At 40.7% G+C, this 17,468-nt stretch overlaps 1 protein-coding gene across 1 annotated transcript in view; it reads right to left on the reverse strand.

The window, feature by feature from the left end:
• KCNN2 (potassium calcium-activated channel subfamily N member 2) overlaps window positions 1–13,226 on the reverse strand; it is a 71,548-nt gene extending 58,322 nt beyond the window's left edge. The window contains exons 1-2 of the mRNA XM_058043933.1: window positions 12,069–13,226; window positions 11,800–11,895 (exon numbers count right to left, since the gene is read on the reverse strand). Coding sequence (XP_057899916.1) covers window positions 11,800–11,895; window positions 12,069–13,226 — 1,254 coding nt within the window. The remainder of the gene's footprint in view (window positions 1–11,799; window positions 11,896–12,068) is intronic.
• Between the last annotated feature and the right edge of the window lie 4,242 nt (window positions 13,227–17,468).

A 17,468-nucleotide genomic window follows, 5' to 3' on the forward strand; every position in this document is an offset into this window, starting at 1 on the left:
TTGCAAAGTAAATTGATTGCTTAGGTCTACTTTCACAAATTTATAAAAAATTATCACACTGAAAAAACAACCATGCTAATGAAATAATCTCTAACAACAATAAAAAAAAAACTCTTCAAAAATTTCTTCTGGTGTGTTAGGTCTGCTTCAACTACTACAGTGAACTTGGTAGTACAAGGATAGAAACATTGATATCAAAGTAAGGGATGATTTTAGCTTTTCACTGGAGCAGCAGTTACCAAACTTTGTACACGAAGAACACAGCACATTTTCGTATAAAGTAACTGTGCTATTTTGCAGAACTAAATTTAAAAATATATATCAAGAAACATAGTGGTTTGTGATATGTTTTTCTCCATTTCAAGTACCTGAGAAATAAAGTAATTCTAATTCTACATTCTTCTTGCAGATGCAAAAGTCACTGGAAGAAATCTACATTTCAATGTATTTATGTTATTAACTTTAAATAATTATTTTACAATTCTTCATTTAGGATTTGTTTTTCTTCATTCAGAACTAAAATAGTTTGTTCTATGGATCGCTGCATGAAGAAATCACCATCTCCCAAAACGACTGCCATCTGCCACTGTGAGAGAAGCCTCACTCTCTTCAGGGATGATCAACTTCATTACTACCAGGAAAACTTGAATCAATTTTTAAAAAGGATGTATTTTCTGAAGAAACCAACAATATTTTTGCAGGGGAGACAGGAGTTAAAGGAAGAAACACTGAATCTGAGGCTAAATAAGATGAGCTAACTCATTCATTCTGCCAAAGGAGCACAACAGTGACTCTAAAATAGGAAATTGTTTTTAGGAAATTATGAGTACCAACACATCATATACACAAAAATCTGTCTTCTCAGTTCCTCCTCTAGTGTTTACTTATCACATAAATACTTCAGGTATGTGAGAAAGTTTGAATGCCGAGGTCGTTTTATACTAAGTACATTTTTATTTACATGACAGTGGGTGAGTACACATCAGCACCACAGGAATCATGAACTCTCTGTGTTTTTACTATCTTGGAAATACAGTTTAACACAGAATTTCATTCAAGCGTATGTTAAAAACAACTACAAATATAGAAATATAAAATCCAAGTATTGTCCTAAAGCGTGACTACTAAAATAAGGGAAAGTATGTTGTGCAGAAGGAAAAGCAGAATGGAGTTAAAAGTACTTGTGTATTTCAAAATCCTAATTAGCATAATTATGCACGAACTCCAAGTTTAGAGGCATTTGGTCTTATTCAAATGTCTCTGTAATACATCCTGGCAAATAAAATTTTGAGAGGGCAGCAATAAAGAAGGTATGTACTTAATATCTTTTCCGCTAGAAAGCCTAAAGTGGGCTTCTGGCTAAACTGTATGGTAGATGAAGTCTTCAAACTGCTTCAAAGATCAACCTAAAATATCTTTAAGTAGGGCAGTTTTCAACATGAGGTTCAATAAACATAGGCTCAAGTTTCTTTACAGGTATTTATCTGCATTTCTTCATAGGTAAAATACCATTTTACTTGGTCACTATTAATTATCAGTACACCTGCTTCCTCAGGGAAAAGAATTGTCTCAGCCTATGTCTTAGTACACAAAGTTCTTTTTGCTGCCCAAAAATTATTTGAATGTTACAGCTTCATCTAATCTGTCTGGTTTACAGCAGCTCTCAGGTAAATGATGCTCTGTTCTCAAAGAAACTTGCTTCTTTAATATCTCTGGAAACCAAATATATCAAACATGCTTGCAGCACTGGTTTCAGCCAGGGTTTCAGCCCTTATCATCCACAATTTAAAAATAAAACTGCTGTTCAAAATGTTTCAGAAAGCTTTATTTTCACAACCCTTATGCTCAATGGGACATACTAGAGCAGCAAAAATTCTGATGTCCAGCAGTTGACATAGGATGTTCCCAGCCATAACATACATACAAAAGCCACTGGTGAAATGCAAGGACTATTAATTTTCAATTTGCTGACACAAGCTGTATACAAAAAAACCCTATCCCCTCTTTTCCTTTCCAGTGCCAAATGGTGGGGGAGAAGAATGGCCTGCCAGCAGACAGCCACACTGTTAAATTTCTCATCTGACTCCATTGCATCCTATTCTGTTGCTGGGAGGCAGACAAATGTCTAGTCATGTACAGCTCCCCATAAAGAGAACCACTTTCTTTTCTGACAACTGAATCTGAAAACCAGACTGGCCATGGCTAGTCTTATATCAATACCTTTTCAAAACATAGTGCCATTAAACTGTCTTAAAACTACACTGAAACTTATCTGGCAATTCATCAGGCCTAGCACTTGTCTATCATACCACATGAAGTTTAAATTATTCTAGACTATCATACTGCAAAAATTACAACAAAATGCAAATTACTGGCTTTTATCATAAAGCTTAATCCTGAATACGGGCAAAAGAATGGAGTGGTCCTGGTGTGAATCCCCTTTATCCATGACACCATTCAGATAAGGATCATATTCCATAGCAGCTGCCATAAGGTACCTTTTCAGTTGTACTTGAATTTGAATGGACAAGAATTTCTGGTCTAGCAGTCCACTTCTTATGTAGTGTCCAGGAAAAAAATCATGGGTAGTAAACTACGAAGAAATTTACAAAAAAAGAACCCACTACAATCTCGCTATAGTAGCTGCATGGTTAAAACTGAATTTTATTGCTACTGAGAGAAATGGCCAAGGCAAAGTCAGTTAAGAGAACTTCAGCATATTCATAAATCAGTGTCTGTTCAAGAGTTTTCAAATCCCCCTGAAAAAATATTTTAATGATAACAAAGGTGTTGAGGATCAAATCATTAACATATAATAAGGCTGCACTCAACTGAAATGCTCTAAAGATCCCACTAATTTAGATACTCCAAAATACAGAATGCACTTCTGAAGTCAATTGCTCATAACTGGTGTAAAAGCAATAACTAGTACTTGTACCAGAAACACAGTGAGAATAATTTTGGCGAAAATGTCATTAAACTTAGATGCTATCAGTGAATGCTCAGGATCATTATTTCTAATATTGTTTTTAATATATCGAGGTAGAAGGTAATTTATTTTGGGCTGTCAAGCCACACCTGGACATTAAGTCTTTCTCCAGGTTCCCAGACTGAATTCAAATTTCTTATGCATGGGTTTTATTTTGTATTTATTTATTTATGTTGTGGATGCAATGGTGCAGACTGAATCAAAGTTACTGTGCCACTTTTGTTTTTAATTAAAGACGTGCCTTATTCTCTGGCTGCAAGAGACCATATTCTTAAAAGCTATTGACAGCTATTAACAACTGTCACAAAACAAGAAATACCATTCACCAACTAGAACAAATCTTTGTTTTGCTAAGTGGCTGAAAATGAAGCATTGCTTCATAATGCATTCCTCTACTGAAAGACACTACCATAAGAGGTCAGTTATAGGGCACATGAAAATGACTGTGTAGATCTGCAGTAATGCTACAGAACTTGCAGAGCTATGAAAGATGGAATAAAACTTTTAATAGTAATAAAATGCTTCATAAATAATAGTATCTCATTAGAACATATTGTGGAACACTGCGTTCATTTTATATTGCAGGTTTTGGGACATCTGCTAAAGTAGGCATATAATTCTTGAAAATTATAGGCATAGATGGATGGCAATTACAATGTCTTATTTACATGACAAATGACTGATCTGAGCATAAGACTACAAGACAGGCAAGCCTAAGCTTCAAGTTTAGCTATGAAGCCATCCCCAGATTTTATCCACAGCACTTGAACTCTTAATCTCTGTGTTCCCTTTCATTAAAACACCTTTTATGTGACCAAAAAAAAAAAGTGAGGAATTGTCCAGATAAATGCCTTTTACAATGAAATACTTTTACCATATAAATACTTGCTAGAAAAGTTTTTCCTTCTTTTCAGACTATCTTACACCTTCTCATCTAACCACAGAACTGATGTATAACTGTTTATGGAAGACACACAGTTGCATGATTTTTTGCAGAATACAGATAAAGGTCACAAAGGTCTTTATACAAAGGTGAAAATAAAATCTGTAGATATGAGCCCACATATATTTACTTCTCAATTATTTTTTATTTCAAATATACTCTTTCACAAGCAGGGGTTTTGAAGATGACCTGTATTTGAGAGATTACACTATACAGCCTCTTAACTCTGTTTTTCACGCTCATGGTTCCTGCAGCCTTCAGTAACTTTGTATTCAATTAGAATTCCATAAACAGTTTTGTTGGTCCGTCATATAACAGAGAACCCACCTCTCCACTGCACATCAAGATAACTCTATAGTACTAGTATAGATAAAATTTCAGAAGCTGCTACTTTGACACAAGGTTTTGTTTTAATATGTTTTTGTAGGGAAAAAAAAAAAAAAAACCAAAACCAGAGCACATTACTCTTAAAAAGATTAAGAGCAGGTCTTTAAAATATAAAGTTATTTGAGGCCTGCCCTTTTGCTTTACTTTATATGGAACACATAAAAGTGTTTTCATCCATCATGAAAAGTTTTAAAATTTCCTTAAAAGAAATTTAATTCCAAAAGATCGGTCTGTCTGCAACAAAATGAAAAAGATAAGAAAGCACCTTAGAATACAGCCATTGCTCTTCAGAACCCAAAGCTCTCACTCCTTCATGGAATATGTAATACTCATGGCCATCTATAAAATGTCAATATAAAACTATGCTTATTAACGATTGTTTTCATATAGATGAAGGGCACAATTGCAGGGACTGTTCAAGCGGGAAGAAGTGAATGAATCAGTTAGTTACAAATGTCTGATTCTCTGCAATACAAAAATATTTACACATGACATTAAATGAACAATTTTGTTTGCAAAAGTCTGGGTTCAGACACACCAGTTTAAAATATAAGATGTTCATATTTGACTGCTGCCTTAACAAAATAATTATTTCTAAGCTGTAAAGCATGCCCTCATGACAGTTTCTTCTGATCATCTGAGAGACACAGGAAGAAATCTCTTAATATAGCTTTCATTAAAACAGTGGGACAAGGTCAATTTACACAACTGAATCAAGAATACATCATAATATTTCTCTAAGAAGAATAATCACACTAAGGGAACTATATCTGTGAATCTCTAAATTAACTGGATCTTTAGAGCATTTCAATTTAAAGCACTCATTATGTGTTAAGGATTTGATCTGAATTTCTCATATCACTTTTACTGAACATAAGTTTTCCCATTCATATTTTTCAATGTAATGTCATTTAAATTACAATAAATGCTATTAAATTTTAAAAAAGGCATGAGAAAAATTCAATTCTATTTGTGTGTGTTATCATGATATGCAAGTTTACTCTTTTCCATAGGGAAAAGCTGTGAAAACTTCCTCACAAAATTCCTGAACACTTTATAAAATTTTTAATTAAATTTTTACAGTGATCAATATTTCCAGCTTACCTGAATGCTAGTTACAAGATCAGTTACAGCCTCTTCTTTTAGTGGTAATTTACATCTTAAAAGGAGCTTCATAGGCTCAGAGCAATATTCTGTCCTCTACTAAGGCAAGGTGACAACTTTCATCATCAATGGTGAAAACATCTGATTGAAAGAGAACCTTTTAATTCTCCAGAGTCCTAAACAGCAGCCCTTCCTGTTTTGATCTTCACTCAAAACAGATGTCAAATACATCTCAAATCAAACTCAAAGCCCAAGATACTACATTTAGTAGATCACACACAAACCAGAACCAAAACCAAAAAGGCATTTATGTATACTCATTAGTTCTGGCACACTTTCACTTAAAGTCAGGCAAAAAAGAGCTGTAGTCAAGTACCTGATGGAATTTCCTAATCTGAAGGTCTCACAGCTGAAAGATCTGACATGTACCACAGTTTCACATTAAGATGGGCATGCAGAATGCCTCTAACACTGCAGACAAAAGCATCTGTTCATTTCAGCTAGGCTACACAATTTATACAAATCCACAATCTGATTCCTGGTTACAAATGTTCTCAGTGCTCTCTCTCCTCCAACAGTGACAATGACATACCTTCTCACACCTAATAATGCATTGTTATGTCTTGAAAAACTTCTAACAGCCTCACTAAAAACTGGTTGGAACAACACCAGATATAAATAAATAACTCTAGGTATGGCTGGACCAACCGCTCAGTGTACTGACCACCACGTACCACCTCCTTCTATGATTTAATGAAGCCTGTTGGAAACAGAGACATAATATATGTTTAACCTTATTGCCCCTTCCAAGGCTGATCACCATTAAAGGATTTTCAAGCCTGCCTTCCATGCCATATGCATTCCACTGCTGCTTCTCCGAGACAACGGGCACCTGCAGTGTTTCCTACATCAACAGGATCTGCACATAAAGCTCTCAAAAATGTACTGAATAGAACTGAAACTTAGCGTTTTCACAAGAATACTGTACAGTGTTAACTTGACAGATATGCTGTTAATTTGTCAAATACAGTGACACTAGATTCCTGTGTGATTCCTTGGATTCCTGTGTGATTTTCTGCTGTTCATTACAGAAGTGAAATGTGTATTAAATTTAATTGGTAAAAGGGAATTTTTGAATCTGCTCATGAAGTTATCGTATCCTTGATCAACTTCGTCACAATGACTTTGTTGTTGCTTGACTCAAAATCTACTGGAATAATTAGAAAAAGAAATCACTAATTCTTAAGAGACCTCAGATCAGTCTAAGTAACACTCTAAGTTTATTTTTTGATTTGCAGCAGTTTTTCATTAGACTTGCTCTCTGTGCTCTTGGTCTAACTCATTAATTTCTTAAGCTGAAGATTTAGTCTGTGTGAGCAATCTCTGATGCTTCAATACACCGAAGCAAAGACAAGTTGAACTCCACACAAAGTCAAAAGATTGCCAGCAAGACAATGAAATACAGATGTACCACTCCAGTGAAGGCGAAACAATGACATGGATAGAAACAAATAAATAACAGTTAACTAAAAATAAATAAGTTTGTCTGTAGAAGAACATTACTTCTTATGACAAGAAACTGTAAGGGATTTAACTGTTCACAAATGCATAATTTTTACCGTAAAACTTTCCACTGATGCCAGTAAAATAATGAAACTCCCATAAACTGTGCTTATTATCATCATGCATTATGGGATGTATTTGCATAATTAATAGGTATTATGTTGTTATTACCATTCTTTTCTGTTACCTGATACTGCTTGTTCCATTTTTTCAAGTTTTCAGGCACAGGGAAAAGAAGATTCTTGATTCTTCAGGAAGACATTTGGGCTCTCAGCTGTGGTAATTTCATAGAAAGGTAATGACAACTGAAAATGGTTCACTTCAAATCTATCAGTGGCACGTTATTATCCCACCACTTCAGAACCATTGGGATTGACATTGCTTTCTCCCTGCAGCTCTGTGACGCTCGGCTATGCAAGCAATAACTTAACCTTAACCTTGGAGTTTGCAAGCCTTTCCACGGGTGTTCTATCAAAGTATGAACTAGCAATACATTTCAAATGTGGTTAGAAACTTCAGATACACACACACATACACACAAGACTTCTATTAGCTTTAACAAATACCAACAACTTTCATGTTTTTGCATGAGTGGCAGCATCTGTATCAGGGAAAAGAAAAAGAAGCCCAGATGCTGTTTGAGACAGCACGGGTTAGCAATACTCAGGTTACTATTATTCAGGACAGGCAGTATGTTTATTTACAGAAAGGGTACACTAAGCAGTCCAGCATTAAAGAAGTGTTCCAGTGGATATATTTTTCCACTGAACACCATCTCTCAACAGATACTCAGCTGTGGTGGAATGCCCAACAAAAGACATTAAAGACCTCCGAATGGCAGTCTCACAGACTTTTGATTTAATCCTTTTGCTCTTCGTAATACAAGAAAGTGTCAGTACTAGTTCAGAGGTGCATAGTTAAAAAGCATTTCTATCTCTAGCCGTACTAGAGATAGGCAGAAAGGTCCATTTTTAAATAAAATTTAAAAAACCACAGATTTACCTTGTAAACTGCCACTCAAAACTTTCTTAAATTCCATTTTATTTATGAATTGAATTCCACTAGAGAAATGTGGAATGGAACAGTAAGTTCTAAAGAATGCAATTTTAATTATGTTACATACTGCCTCTGCTTTAATTATGTAAAATAGTATTAAGTAACAAACTGTTTATGCATGAAGTGGATAATTAATACATCAAAAAATATTATGATAATTGGGTAATGTTGTCTTTTTAGCTCTTCCCTCTTTCACCTCTTCAAACTCTCAACTGGAGTAACAGTCAGAGAAATACCTGTTCCAGGCTGGGGTAATGATGAATTACATTTTTCCTGTTGATCTTTCAAACACAAAGCACTTGTTCTGAAGAACTGAATCAACAACCACACAGGCCTGGAGAGGGAGCAATGCATATTTCATTATCTCCCAAGTGTAATGTTTTTAACAGCATTATAGGCACAACAAAAAATGGAGCAAAAAGTGATCACTAGCCTCAACTCCAACTCTGTTACTCATTAGGACTTTTTCTAGAAGGGGGAAGGATGTGAAGCAATCTTGCTCACAATTTTTATCCTCTCTTTGGGAAATGACAAATTAAGCTACGAATTAACAATTGAACCCAACTGTTTTCAACTGACTTTGATTGTATTTTTAACACTAATTCACATTTTTTTAAAATTCATAACAGCTCACACTTTTACCCCTGGAGTCTGGCTAGTACAGCGCCATACCTGAAAACGCATTTGTGGGAGATGCTTGAACAGTCCCAGCATTTCACAAAGACCGCTCAGCATGCCCGCGGTCAGCCCCGCCTAAGCACAGCAGGTCGCGCCCCTCGGGAGAGGCCGGTGCGCGCTCCGGGGCAGCCGCGCGGGTCCCGGTTCCGACGGCGGGCGGGACGCGCGGAGCTGTCTGCGGTGCTGAACCGGCGGCGGCCGCGGCGCCCCACCGCACACGCACCGCGGCCCGACCGCCGGAGCGGACCGACACTCACTCGCCTTACGCGGCTGCATCACTTCTCGCCTTGGGAAGAACCCTGGCAAACCTTTATAAACTTCCCTCCCAACTCCCTTAAAAAAAGAGGAGCAAGTCTGGGGCTGATAAACTCCGGAGACTGGTTTAACTGGCTGACTTTTCAAAACAAAGTACACAAGCAATGTCACTTCAAGAGAAGACTAAAGCCACCTGCTGTGCTTCTAGGCACCGTCCCATGGACATCCTTGCAGCACGGCTGTTTGATCATCCTACCAATAAATCAAGGTCAAAGACTACTGAAAAGAATGAAAAAGCTGACTTCCAGTTGCCAGTATTCTAGGTCAACAGTAGTTTTTCAGTCAGTATTCATCCTGCACTCAGTAATAATCACTAAACTGTCAGCTCTGTATTTCCCAACATTTTTCTTTGCCTCATGCTTTGTAGAAAAATCCACTCATGCAAAGGTTAGTTTGCTCCCGTATGAAAGACACCACAGCTGCAAGCTGAATACAGCCACCTTCTTCTCTTCAATGGAACAAATTTTCCTCTCTCAATGAATTCCTGCTTATTTACACTATAACAAATATTTAAGTATGTTTCAGACAATAATCAGAAAATAATGTTTCAACGGGAACAGGACTGACAAATAGCTAGTGCAAAAATCCTCCAGGAGACAACCAACCAGCTGTGGGCTCTGTTCTGCAGACCTTATTCATTCTTCTGCACAGAGCAGAGCGTTTGCTTAAATTAATGACACATCTGCCTTCAGAAAACAGTCTGCTTTAAAGGTTATTTAAAAACATTACATTATCAGGGTTACACAGTATCTTCTTTTGCCTAGGGAACATTATGCCCTTAGCCAAGGGATTTTAAAGATACCTTTTCTCCCCAGGTGTCTAGCGCAACATAGATTTTATTACCACAGAATTGACATAGCCTTTGTCCTGCACTTTCATCATCATAATTTTTAAAAGTCAAGTGTGTGCTCAAAAGAGAGCAGATATCTAACAGCTACAGAAGGTACTACATCCTTTCCTTCCAAACTCCTTGAAACAGAGAAGTTCTCTTCATTTTTGATGTGAATGACAGAACCTCTTGAAGCTGCAGCTCCTCCAGGCACTGTCATGACTACTACAGTTTCTGGTGTCTCTCATTCTGAAACATGGGGTATTTCAGTTTTACAGGCAGGTATACTTGTCCTCTGTCCAGCAGCACTGAAAACTACATTAACCGTGATTAAACTATATGATTGCACAACTCCTGCCATGAAGCTGCATACATGACGAAGTTCTTTAAAATGATCAGTTAAAAAATCGACCAAAATGGAACGACAATTTAAAAAAAATATTTCTTTTCTGATCCATAAGGGATCTGATTCCTAAGACAGTGAAAATTTTTAAATCCTTACCTGAAAAAACCCAACAAACTATTGAATCTTGGAGTAACTATTCAGTATAAGCTGAGGTACCTGCACAGACCTACAACTATTTCATTTTCATTCTACTATTTCATTCAACTATTTATCTTCCATAAAATTCTTCATTTAAAGTTTCTGAAAAATGCATAGAATATTTTAAACATTTGGAGAGGGCTTGTTTTATGCTTTGCTGTTCATGCCTGAAGAAATATTATGGAAAGATACACCAAATAAGGCTCCCACACTGCAGGAGTGCTACTTATTTATTTTTATACTGATAAAGAAATCTGTTCATCAATAGTCCTGTAGTTTATAAATTTGCTCTCTCTCCAGAACACTTGTTTATTCAATACAGTATCATTAAACAGCTTTTAATATCTTTGACATTAATGCAGAAAAATCCGGTTCTGAGCCAGGAGAATAAGTTTTGCATGTGCAAAGACTGTACAACATGATTCAATTTGGCAAAAAGTCTTCCATGACATAATACTTTGCAAACACTACCCTTAGTAGACCATGTACCATTTCATGTTGAAGCTACATGCTTTCATTTGCACAGAAGAAGAATTGTACTATACAATGCTTAAGTTTTTACTTTTTATTTAACTGAATGGTACCAATGGAAAAGTCTTCATTGCCCTTGAAACCTGACATTTCAGTCTTCAGCTCAAGGAGTCTGTGAAAAAGCAAACGCACTATATCTATGAGTAAGGTTATTTTTCCCTTCAAAACTTTGAATTCTGTCTGTTGTACCGTTTGATTGAGCTGAAATGCTACATTTTAATTTCTTGGCCGAAAAAAATGCAACTGAAATTAGGACTAAGTCACCTGGACAGAACTTGCGACATTATCTGTGAGGTTTATTCTATAGTTTTGACCATTATGTTCCTCTTACCTTCAGCCCTATCCTTCCTAACACTTTTCTCTGGTCACATTCCTAGACACTACAGCATTAAATAAAACAAGTGAAATATCAATCATCCCCCTCCTTTTAAGCACTCTCCTAGAGTGCACTCCTATTTCAGACAGCTCACTGAGGATTACATACCTTGCACAGTGAAGACCATTAACCTTACTGTCAAGAGAAAACGCACAGTATGAAATTTAGTCACTGAAAAATAAAAGACTATTGCTGCACATCTGCTGCAGGAGACGACAGGCACATCACCTAGAAAGCAGGTTATAACCTTAAGGCTAGGCAGTCCTATAGCACAACTGCAGACAACAGTTCTCTGCCCGTCGTTTGGTGCCCGTCTCCGGGGCTGAGGTCCATTCACCAACTTCGGCAGCCTTGCAGAGACCACGCTTGCTTTCTGAAGCGGCAGGACGTGCCCAGTACTTACCAGCACAGCTCCCCTGGACAAACCGCCTCGCACCCCCACCTAAGCCAGCCACGCTCCCTGACCCACAGAAGGAAAAGTTACCTGGATTTCTCTTGCGTGGTACACGATGATGAGCCCGAGCAGGATAATCGTGGAGAGGCTAATAAGGCATTTCAGAGCGAGGGAATACAGAGACTCCTGCAAGAGAAAGACACCGCCGTTCCTCAGAGAACCCACGCGCGGGGCCGCTCCGCCCCACCGCCACCCCGGCCCGAGGAGGCGGCCGGCGGCACCGGACAGCGGGGACACCACGGCACGGGGACGGGGCGGGGGCCGCGGGCGGCGGGACCGGCTGCCGCCTGAGCTGATACCTTGGTGTAGGCGCCCCAGGAGAGTTCGGTTTCGATGACCATGACGACGATGCCGAACATGCCGAAGATGAGCGCGTAGTCGCTCAGGCGCTTACGCTTCTCGAAGAGAGCCCGGCGGTGTCCCAGCTTGTAGCCGATGTTCTGGTTCTTCTTCTTGCTGGACTTGCCCCCGCCGTTGTTGGAGCTTCCCGTGCCGGGGCCGGGGCCGGGGCCGGCGGAGCTGTACAGCGCCAGGTTGTTGGAGTTGTTGTGTTCGGGCTTGGAGACCACGATCTCCGGGGCGGCGGGGCTGCCGGCGGCGGGGGCAGAGCCGGCGGCAGCGGCGGCGGGGCTGGCGAGCGGCGCCTGGAGAGGCTGCGACTCGGAGTCCAGATCGTGCAGGTTCCTGCGGGACGAGCTCAGGTTGCTGAGCGGCCGCATGACGCCGCCGTTGTACCTGCAGCTGCTCATGGCTATTTCGGTGAAGGGGTTGCTCTCCCGGCGCTGCTGCTGCTGATGATGGTGGTGGTGATGGTGATGGTGATGATGATGGTGAGTGCTGCTGCTGCTGACACTGCTGCTGGGGCTGGCTGCCTGCTGCTGCTGCAGGCTATGGCACTGGTGGTACTGGGAATATTGGTGAGGCTGTCTGGACGTGCCAGCATGGCTGGACGGGGTGAACTCGCTGACGTTCAGCTGGCTGCCGTGCCGGGAGGAGGCGGCGGAAGACAGCGGCGAGGAGTGCGTCCGAAAGGCGCCCGAAAGCGGCGAGGAGGCGCGGAGCAGCAGGGGCAGGTTATCCCCCGCGGCTGCCGCAGCAGCCCCGTAGTAGGCGCAGTTGTTGCACTGGAGGCACGGGCTCTGCTGCTGCTGCTGCTGCTGCTGGAGGCTCTGCTTGTCCTGGCCGTGCTGCTGGCAGTGCGGCGGCGCCGGCGGGCGCTGCTGCTGCTGTTGCTGGTGCTGCTGCTGCTGCTCGGGGCCGAAGCCCGCCGGGAAGTGGCGCGGCGGGTCCATGCCGGGGCCGTTAAAGCCGCAGGAGGACCGGGCGGTGGTGCACCCTGCGCAATGCGTGACGGTCGGCAGGGGAGCGTCCTGCTGCCGCCACGATGGGCCCATCCCGGCTCCCGTAGAATCCAGCCGCCGCGTCCGATTGGTCGGGCGCACCAAAACAACGGGCATCACGTCACCTGGCGGGGGCGGAGCGGCCGCGCCGTCAGCGGGGGGCGCGGGGCCCCCGCCCGCGGGGATCCCGCCTCCCGCCCCCCGCAGGTGAGGGCTGCCCTCGCCCCCCGCCCGCCCCGCCCGCGCCGCGGAAACCCGGGGCTTCCCGGGGGCGGGGAGCGCGCTCGCTCCCGGGATCTCCCTCGCCTGTCGGCGAAGGGGCTCCGCCGCGGCTCTCCCCGGCTCCCCACTCACATCTGCGCCGTCTCCGGAACATGGGCGCCGCGTCGCGCTCCGGAGCTGTCCAGCAGCGCCGCCGCCGCCGCCGCCCTGCAAAACACAGCGTCGGGCTCGCTCCGCACCCGCCGCCCCGGGCCGCGGAGGGCTGGAAGGGGCCGCGGCCGCGGCGCGGGGCGGGGAGCCCTTCCCGGCACATCCCGGGCCTGTCGCGAAGGTCGGGTGGGGGGGACGCGCGGCTTCTGCCGGCTGCTCCTTCTTCCCTCAGCCGGAGGAGGGAGAGGCGCAGCCGGGGCGTGAGGCCAGCGGCAGCCGGGGGAGGCTCGAGGGCTGCAGACGTGCTCCGCCGGGTCGGCAGGAGCTGTACCGTGAAACGGGACCGGTGTCACTGAGTAGGTCCCCTCCGTCTCCGGCTCCCTGCCATGCACTGCCTCAAGTTGGTTGTCCGCTGCCATTTTGCCTTTTCCCCTTTCTTTGCCTCTCAAGCCCCCACTGAGTAATCTGCTCTGCCAGCTCCGTTAGGCAGAGACATGTCTGCATCAGGTAAAGTCTGCTTTCTGCATTTATTTAAGGAAAGATTATTTAAGGAAAGAATTATGAAAATGAGAAGTGGTTTACCTTGTTACAGCTGTGTCATTCCTGTCAGCTGTCGACTAGGCAAGACTATAAGAGAGGGTTTTTTTGGGTTTTTTTTTTGTTTGTTTGGTTTTTTTTGTTTGTTTTTTTTTTTGTTGTTGTTTTTTTTTTTTTTCCCAGACAATATTTGATACCATGGAAGACTTCCTTACATCTTTAATTTCTCGGCAATGTTAAAAACAAAATCCACCAAGCCTTTCTAGGATAAAAGCCCGCATCCTTATAATTTCTGTGTCTCCTGTGACATTCAATTTCCTTTGAAATCCTTACATGAGTTGTAGGTTAGAAAGATGAGTGAGGCAGTGTCATTAGCAACGTTTTAAAATATGCTCTGTTATAAAATTTTAAAGTTAATTCCTAATCAATATGTAGCTTTTAAAGCAAGCACATGTATCACCCACACAATGAAACAACCCTCGCTAATGTGGTAAATATCATGTGTTGCAGTATAGATAAATTATTTATAGACAGACCAAAATTCAGTTATGTTTACATAGCATGTTATTTTGAAAAGCACTCATAAGTGGGAATATATATGATACAAAAAATCATAATGTCTTGTGATAAAAAAAAAAAATTGTCTTACAACCAAGTTTTGAATGGAAATCTACATGCACTTCATTCCACAAATGATAAAATACTTTCATTTTTAAGTTACACGGAAGTATATCTGGATGCTCAAGGTTGCACTAATTTCCCTGAACACCAACAGCCAAGATAAAAGGTACTTTTATTCTTAAGAATGAACAGGCTGTTTAGCGCAGCTTCAGATATTCCATTTTCTTTGGAAAAACATGGTGCTGTACTTCTGTCTTGCTTGTCCCATTTTTGCCTGTTTTTTGAAACACACATGAATCTCAGGAATCTTTGGAAATTAAAATCCCAGGGAACCTGGGCTTCTACTGTTCTGCTTCAGTCTTGCTGAACCATGGTTTCAAAATACATGTTTTGTGAACTAGGTAAAAATTAGATAGGCAAGGTTCCATCTTTCCTTTTCTGTTCATTCTGTGTCCTTAATTTTTCTTAAAGGTACTTTCTTTTAAGCTTTCACTTTACCAGGATATAAATGCTCATGACCTAGTTTACCTTGAAAAGCCTTTTGAGAAATTTGTAAATCTCCATGTTTTATTTAGAAGTCACCAAGGCTCTGTCCTGTAACTTCATCTACTCTGATCATGGAAGCTTATATTAGAATTGTGAAGAAGAAGAAAAAAAATCTTTTTAAGGTCTTGTTTTACTAAAATATCTGATATCTTTATGCTGTGTCGGGAAATGATTGCATTTATTTTTGTAATTCACATATAGAAGTCACAAGTCCCAAATGTTATACCTCTGCTTCTGCTATCCTGTTTATTTGTTGAAATGCAAGGACAGTGCTGTTACAAGCTTTCAGATATTTAGTCTACTGTCTTGGTTGTTTTATTGTGTGAATAAAAAAAAAAGAATATTCCCATGTCTAACACAAGAGGTCATACTCATCACACAGCTTGCTGGAAAACTGATAAGCCATGTTTTCACTTCAGTCTCATTGAGCAGTCTGGGATATTTTATCACAATTTCAAGGTATAAACTAAGACTTGTGGAGAGTTTGCATTTTCAGAGCTAAATAAACCTTCCCTGCTGTGGCATGATTAATGAGGAAGAACAGAAATTAGCTATTTGTTCTATCTTCCTTTGCTAAATAATTTTGAAATTAATTTTAAAGAATGGATGTATTTGTTTTCTGAAAAAAAAAAATCTATTCTTCATGCAAACTTAATTGTTACATTATTTCATATACCACACATTAATTAGTGTGGCAGCTCAGAACTGCTCAATCATGCTAACATGGCAACGGTGAACACCTACGACAGAAACATTATCAGTTTGGAATAAAACTTCGGGGTTTTTCCTGCCTTTTCATTATATACTGGGTGGAACTGCTCTTACTGATTGTCTTAAGGCCTGTATCTGCTGTGCCAAAAAGGTTGATTTTACATGGGTATGCCTACATGCATGTGCATGCACACCTTAATATAAAGAGAGAAGCAGTTACTGCAGATCTCCCTTGATAATTATGATTAATGGAGATATTTGGAAAACAGATTTTTTTTTTCCTAACCTCTCTAATTGCAAGAACAAGATAAATACTGCCAAGCAGTATTGAGCTAAACTGTATTAACAACAGGACTGGAAACACAACAGACACAAGAAAAATTAGATTTTTGGGAGGATAAAAACCACTATGAAATATTTGAAGTGGCGTGGATCAGCTGGTCATTTGAAAAGCTCACATAGCAACATACAACAGAGATACAACAGCTACAGACAACAATAAAAGATATTAGAAAGCTACTTTGGCTGTTACCCTATTGCCCCTACTAATGCCAAGCTCCTGTAAAAATAACTGAGAATTCTGAACTCATAATAAGGTCAAAAATATAGAAATACAGTAAATAAAAGAAAGTGAAACAAAGAAAAAAGAAAAGCCAAGGAAACTCCATTCTCAAAGCATATTCTGCACAACACCTAGAGTTTTTAAGAAGGCAGCAAAGGAAAAAGCCTTTTCCAATGACAAAAAAAAAAAAACAACCAACCAACCTGGCATTGCAGAGCTCAATATTAGACTGAAAGGTGTCATTCAGTGAAGGCAGAGTCACGATAAAAACAGGGATAACACCAGGGTAATACAGGGTAATACAAGATCATTCAAGGGTATCTATACAGCAATAAAAATGCTCTTGAGACCATACCAAATGACTGCAGTATAGCTGCTGAGACGATGGGCATGGAAACTAACTGCATGAACCACGTGTGTAAATTACCTTTTCCATACCATCTGGCAGGGCTTTTACCCACCAGACCCTGACTTTCACCCCAGCAATGACTGGTGTCATGTAATTACATACCCTAACTGGAATACCACCTCTGCTGTACCTATGCTTATTTCCTAGACCTTTTGATAATGTTCCACATTAAAAGGACAAGGAAAATTCTATGACTCCATGCAGATAATACCATTGCGTGTTAGTAGGATGTGTGCTTTGCTGTTTCTACTTTTGATTTTATACAATTTGACTATTTCTGCACTTTCTTCTGCTTCTCCAGCAGCACCACCAATGGAAATGCAAGTCTGCTCCAGTTTAAAACCTTTTGTAATCTGGGATGTATAGGGTGTGGCACATAAGGACGCTGGATTGACAACAGCTCTAAAACAGTAGCCAAAGTTTTCAAGACTGGGGATGGCTTCATTCATAGGGATGTAGCTTAAGAGATATCTAGAATTGCTGCATGCCTTTCATCCAGTTAAGGGGCATTGAGGGATGGGGGTTTATTTTTTTTTTTACTAAAAGCAATTTTAATTTTTATTATACATATTGAAAATATTGAATGTGGTCCAAAAATACC

This window comes from Melospiza georgiana, chromosome Z, assembly GCF_028018845.1.
Source record: "Melospiza georgiana isolate bMelGeo1 chromosome Z, bMelGeo1.pri, whole genome shotgun sequence".
Lineage (NCBI taxonomy): Eukaryota > Metazoa > Chordata > Aves > Passeriformes > Passerellidae > Melospiza > Melospiza georgiana.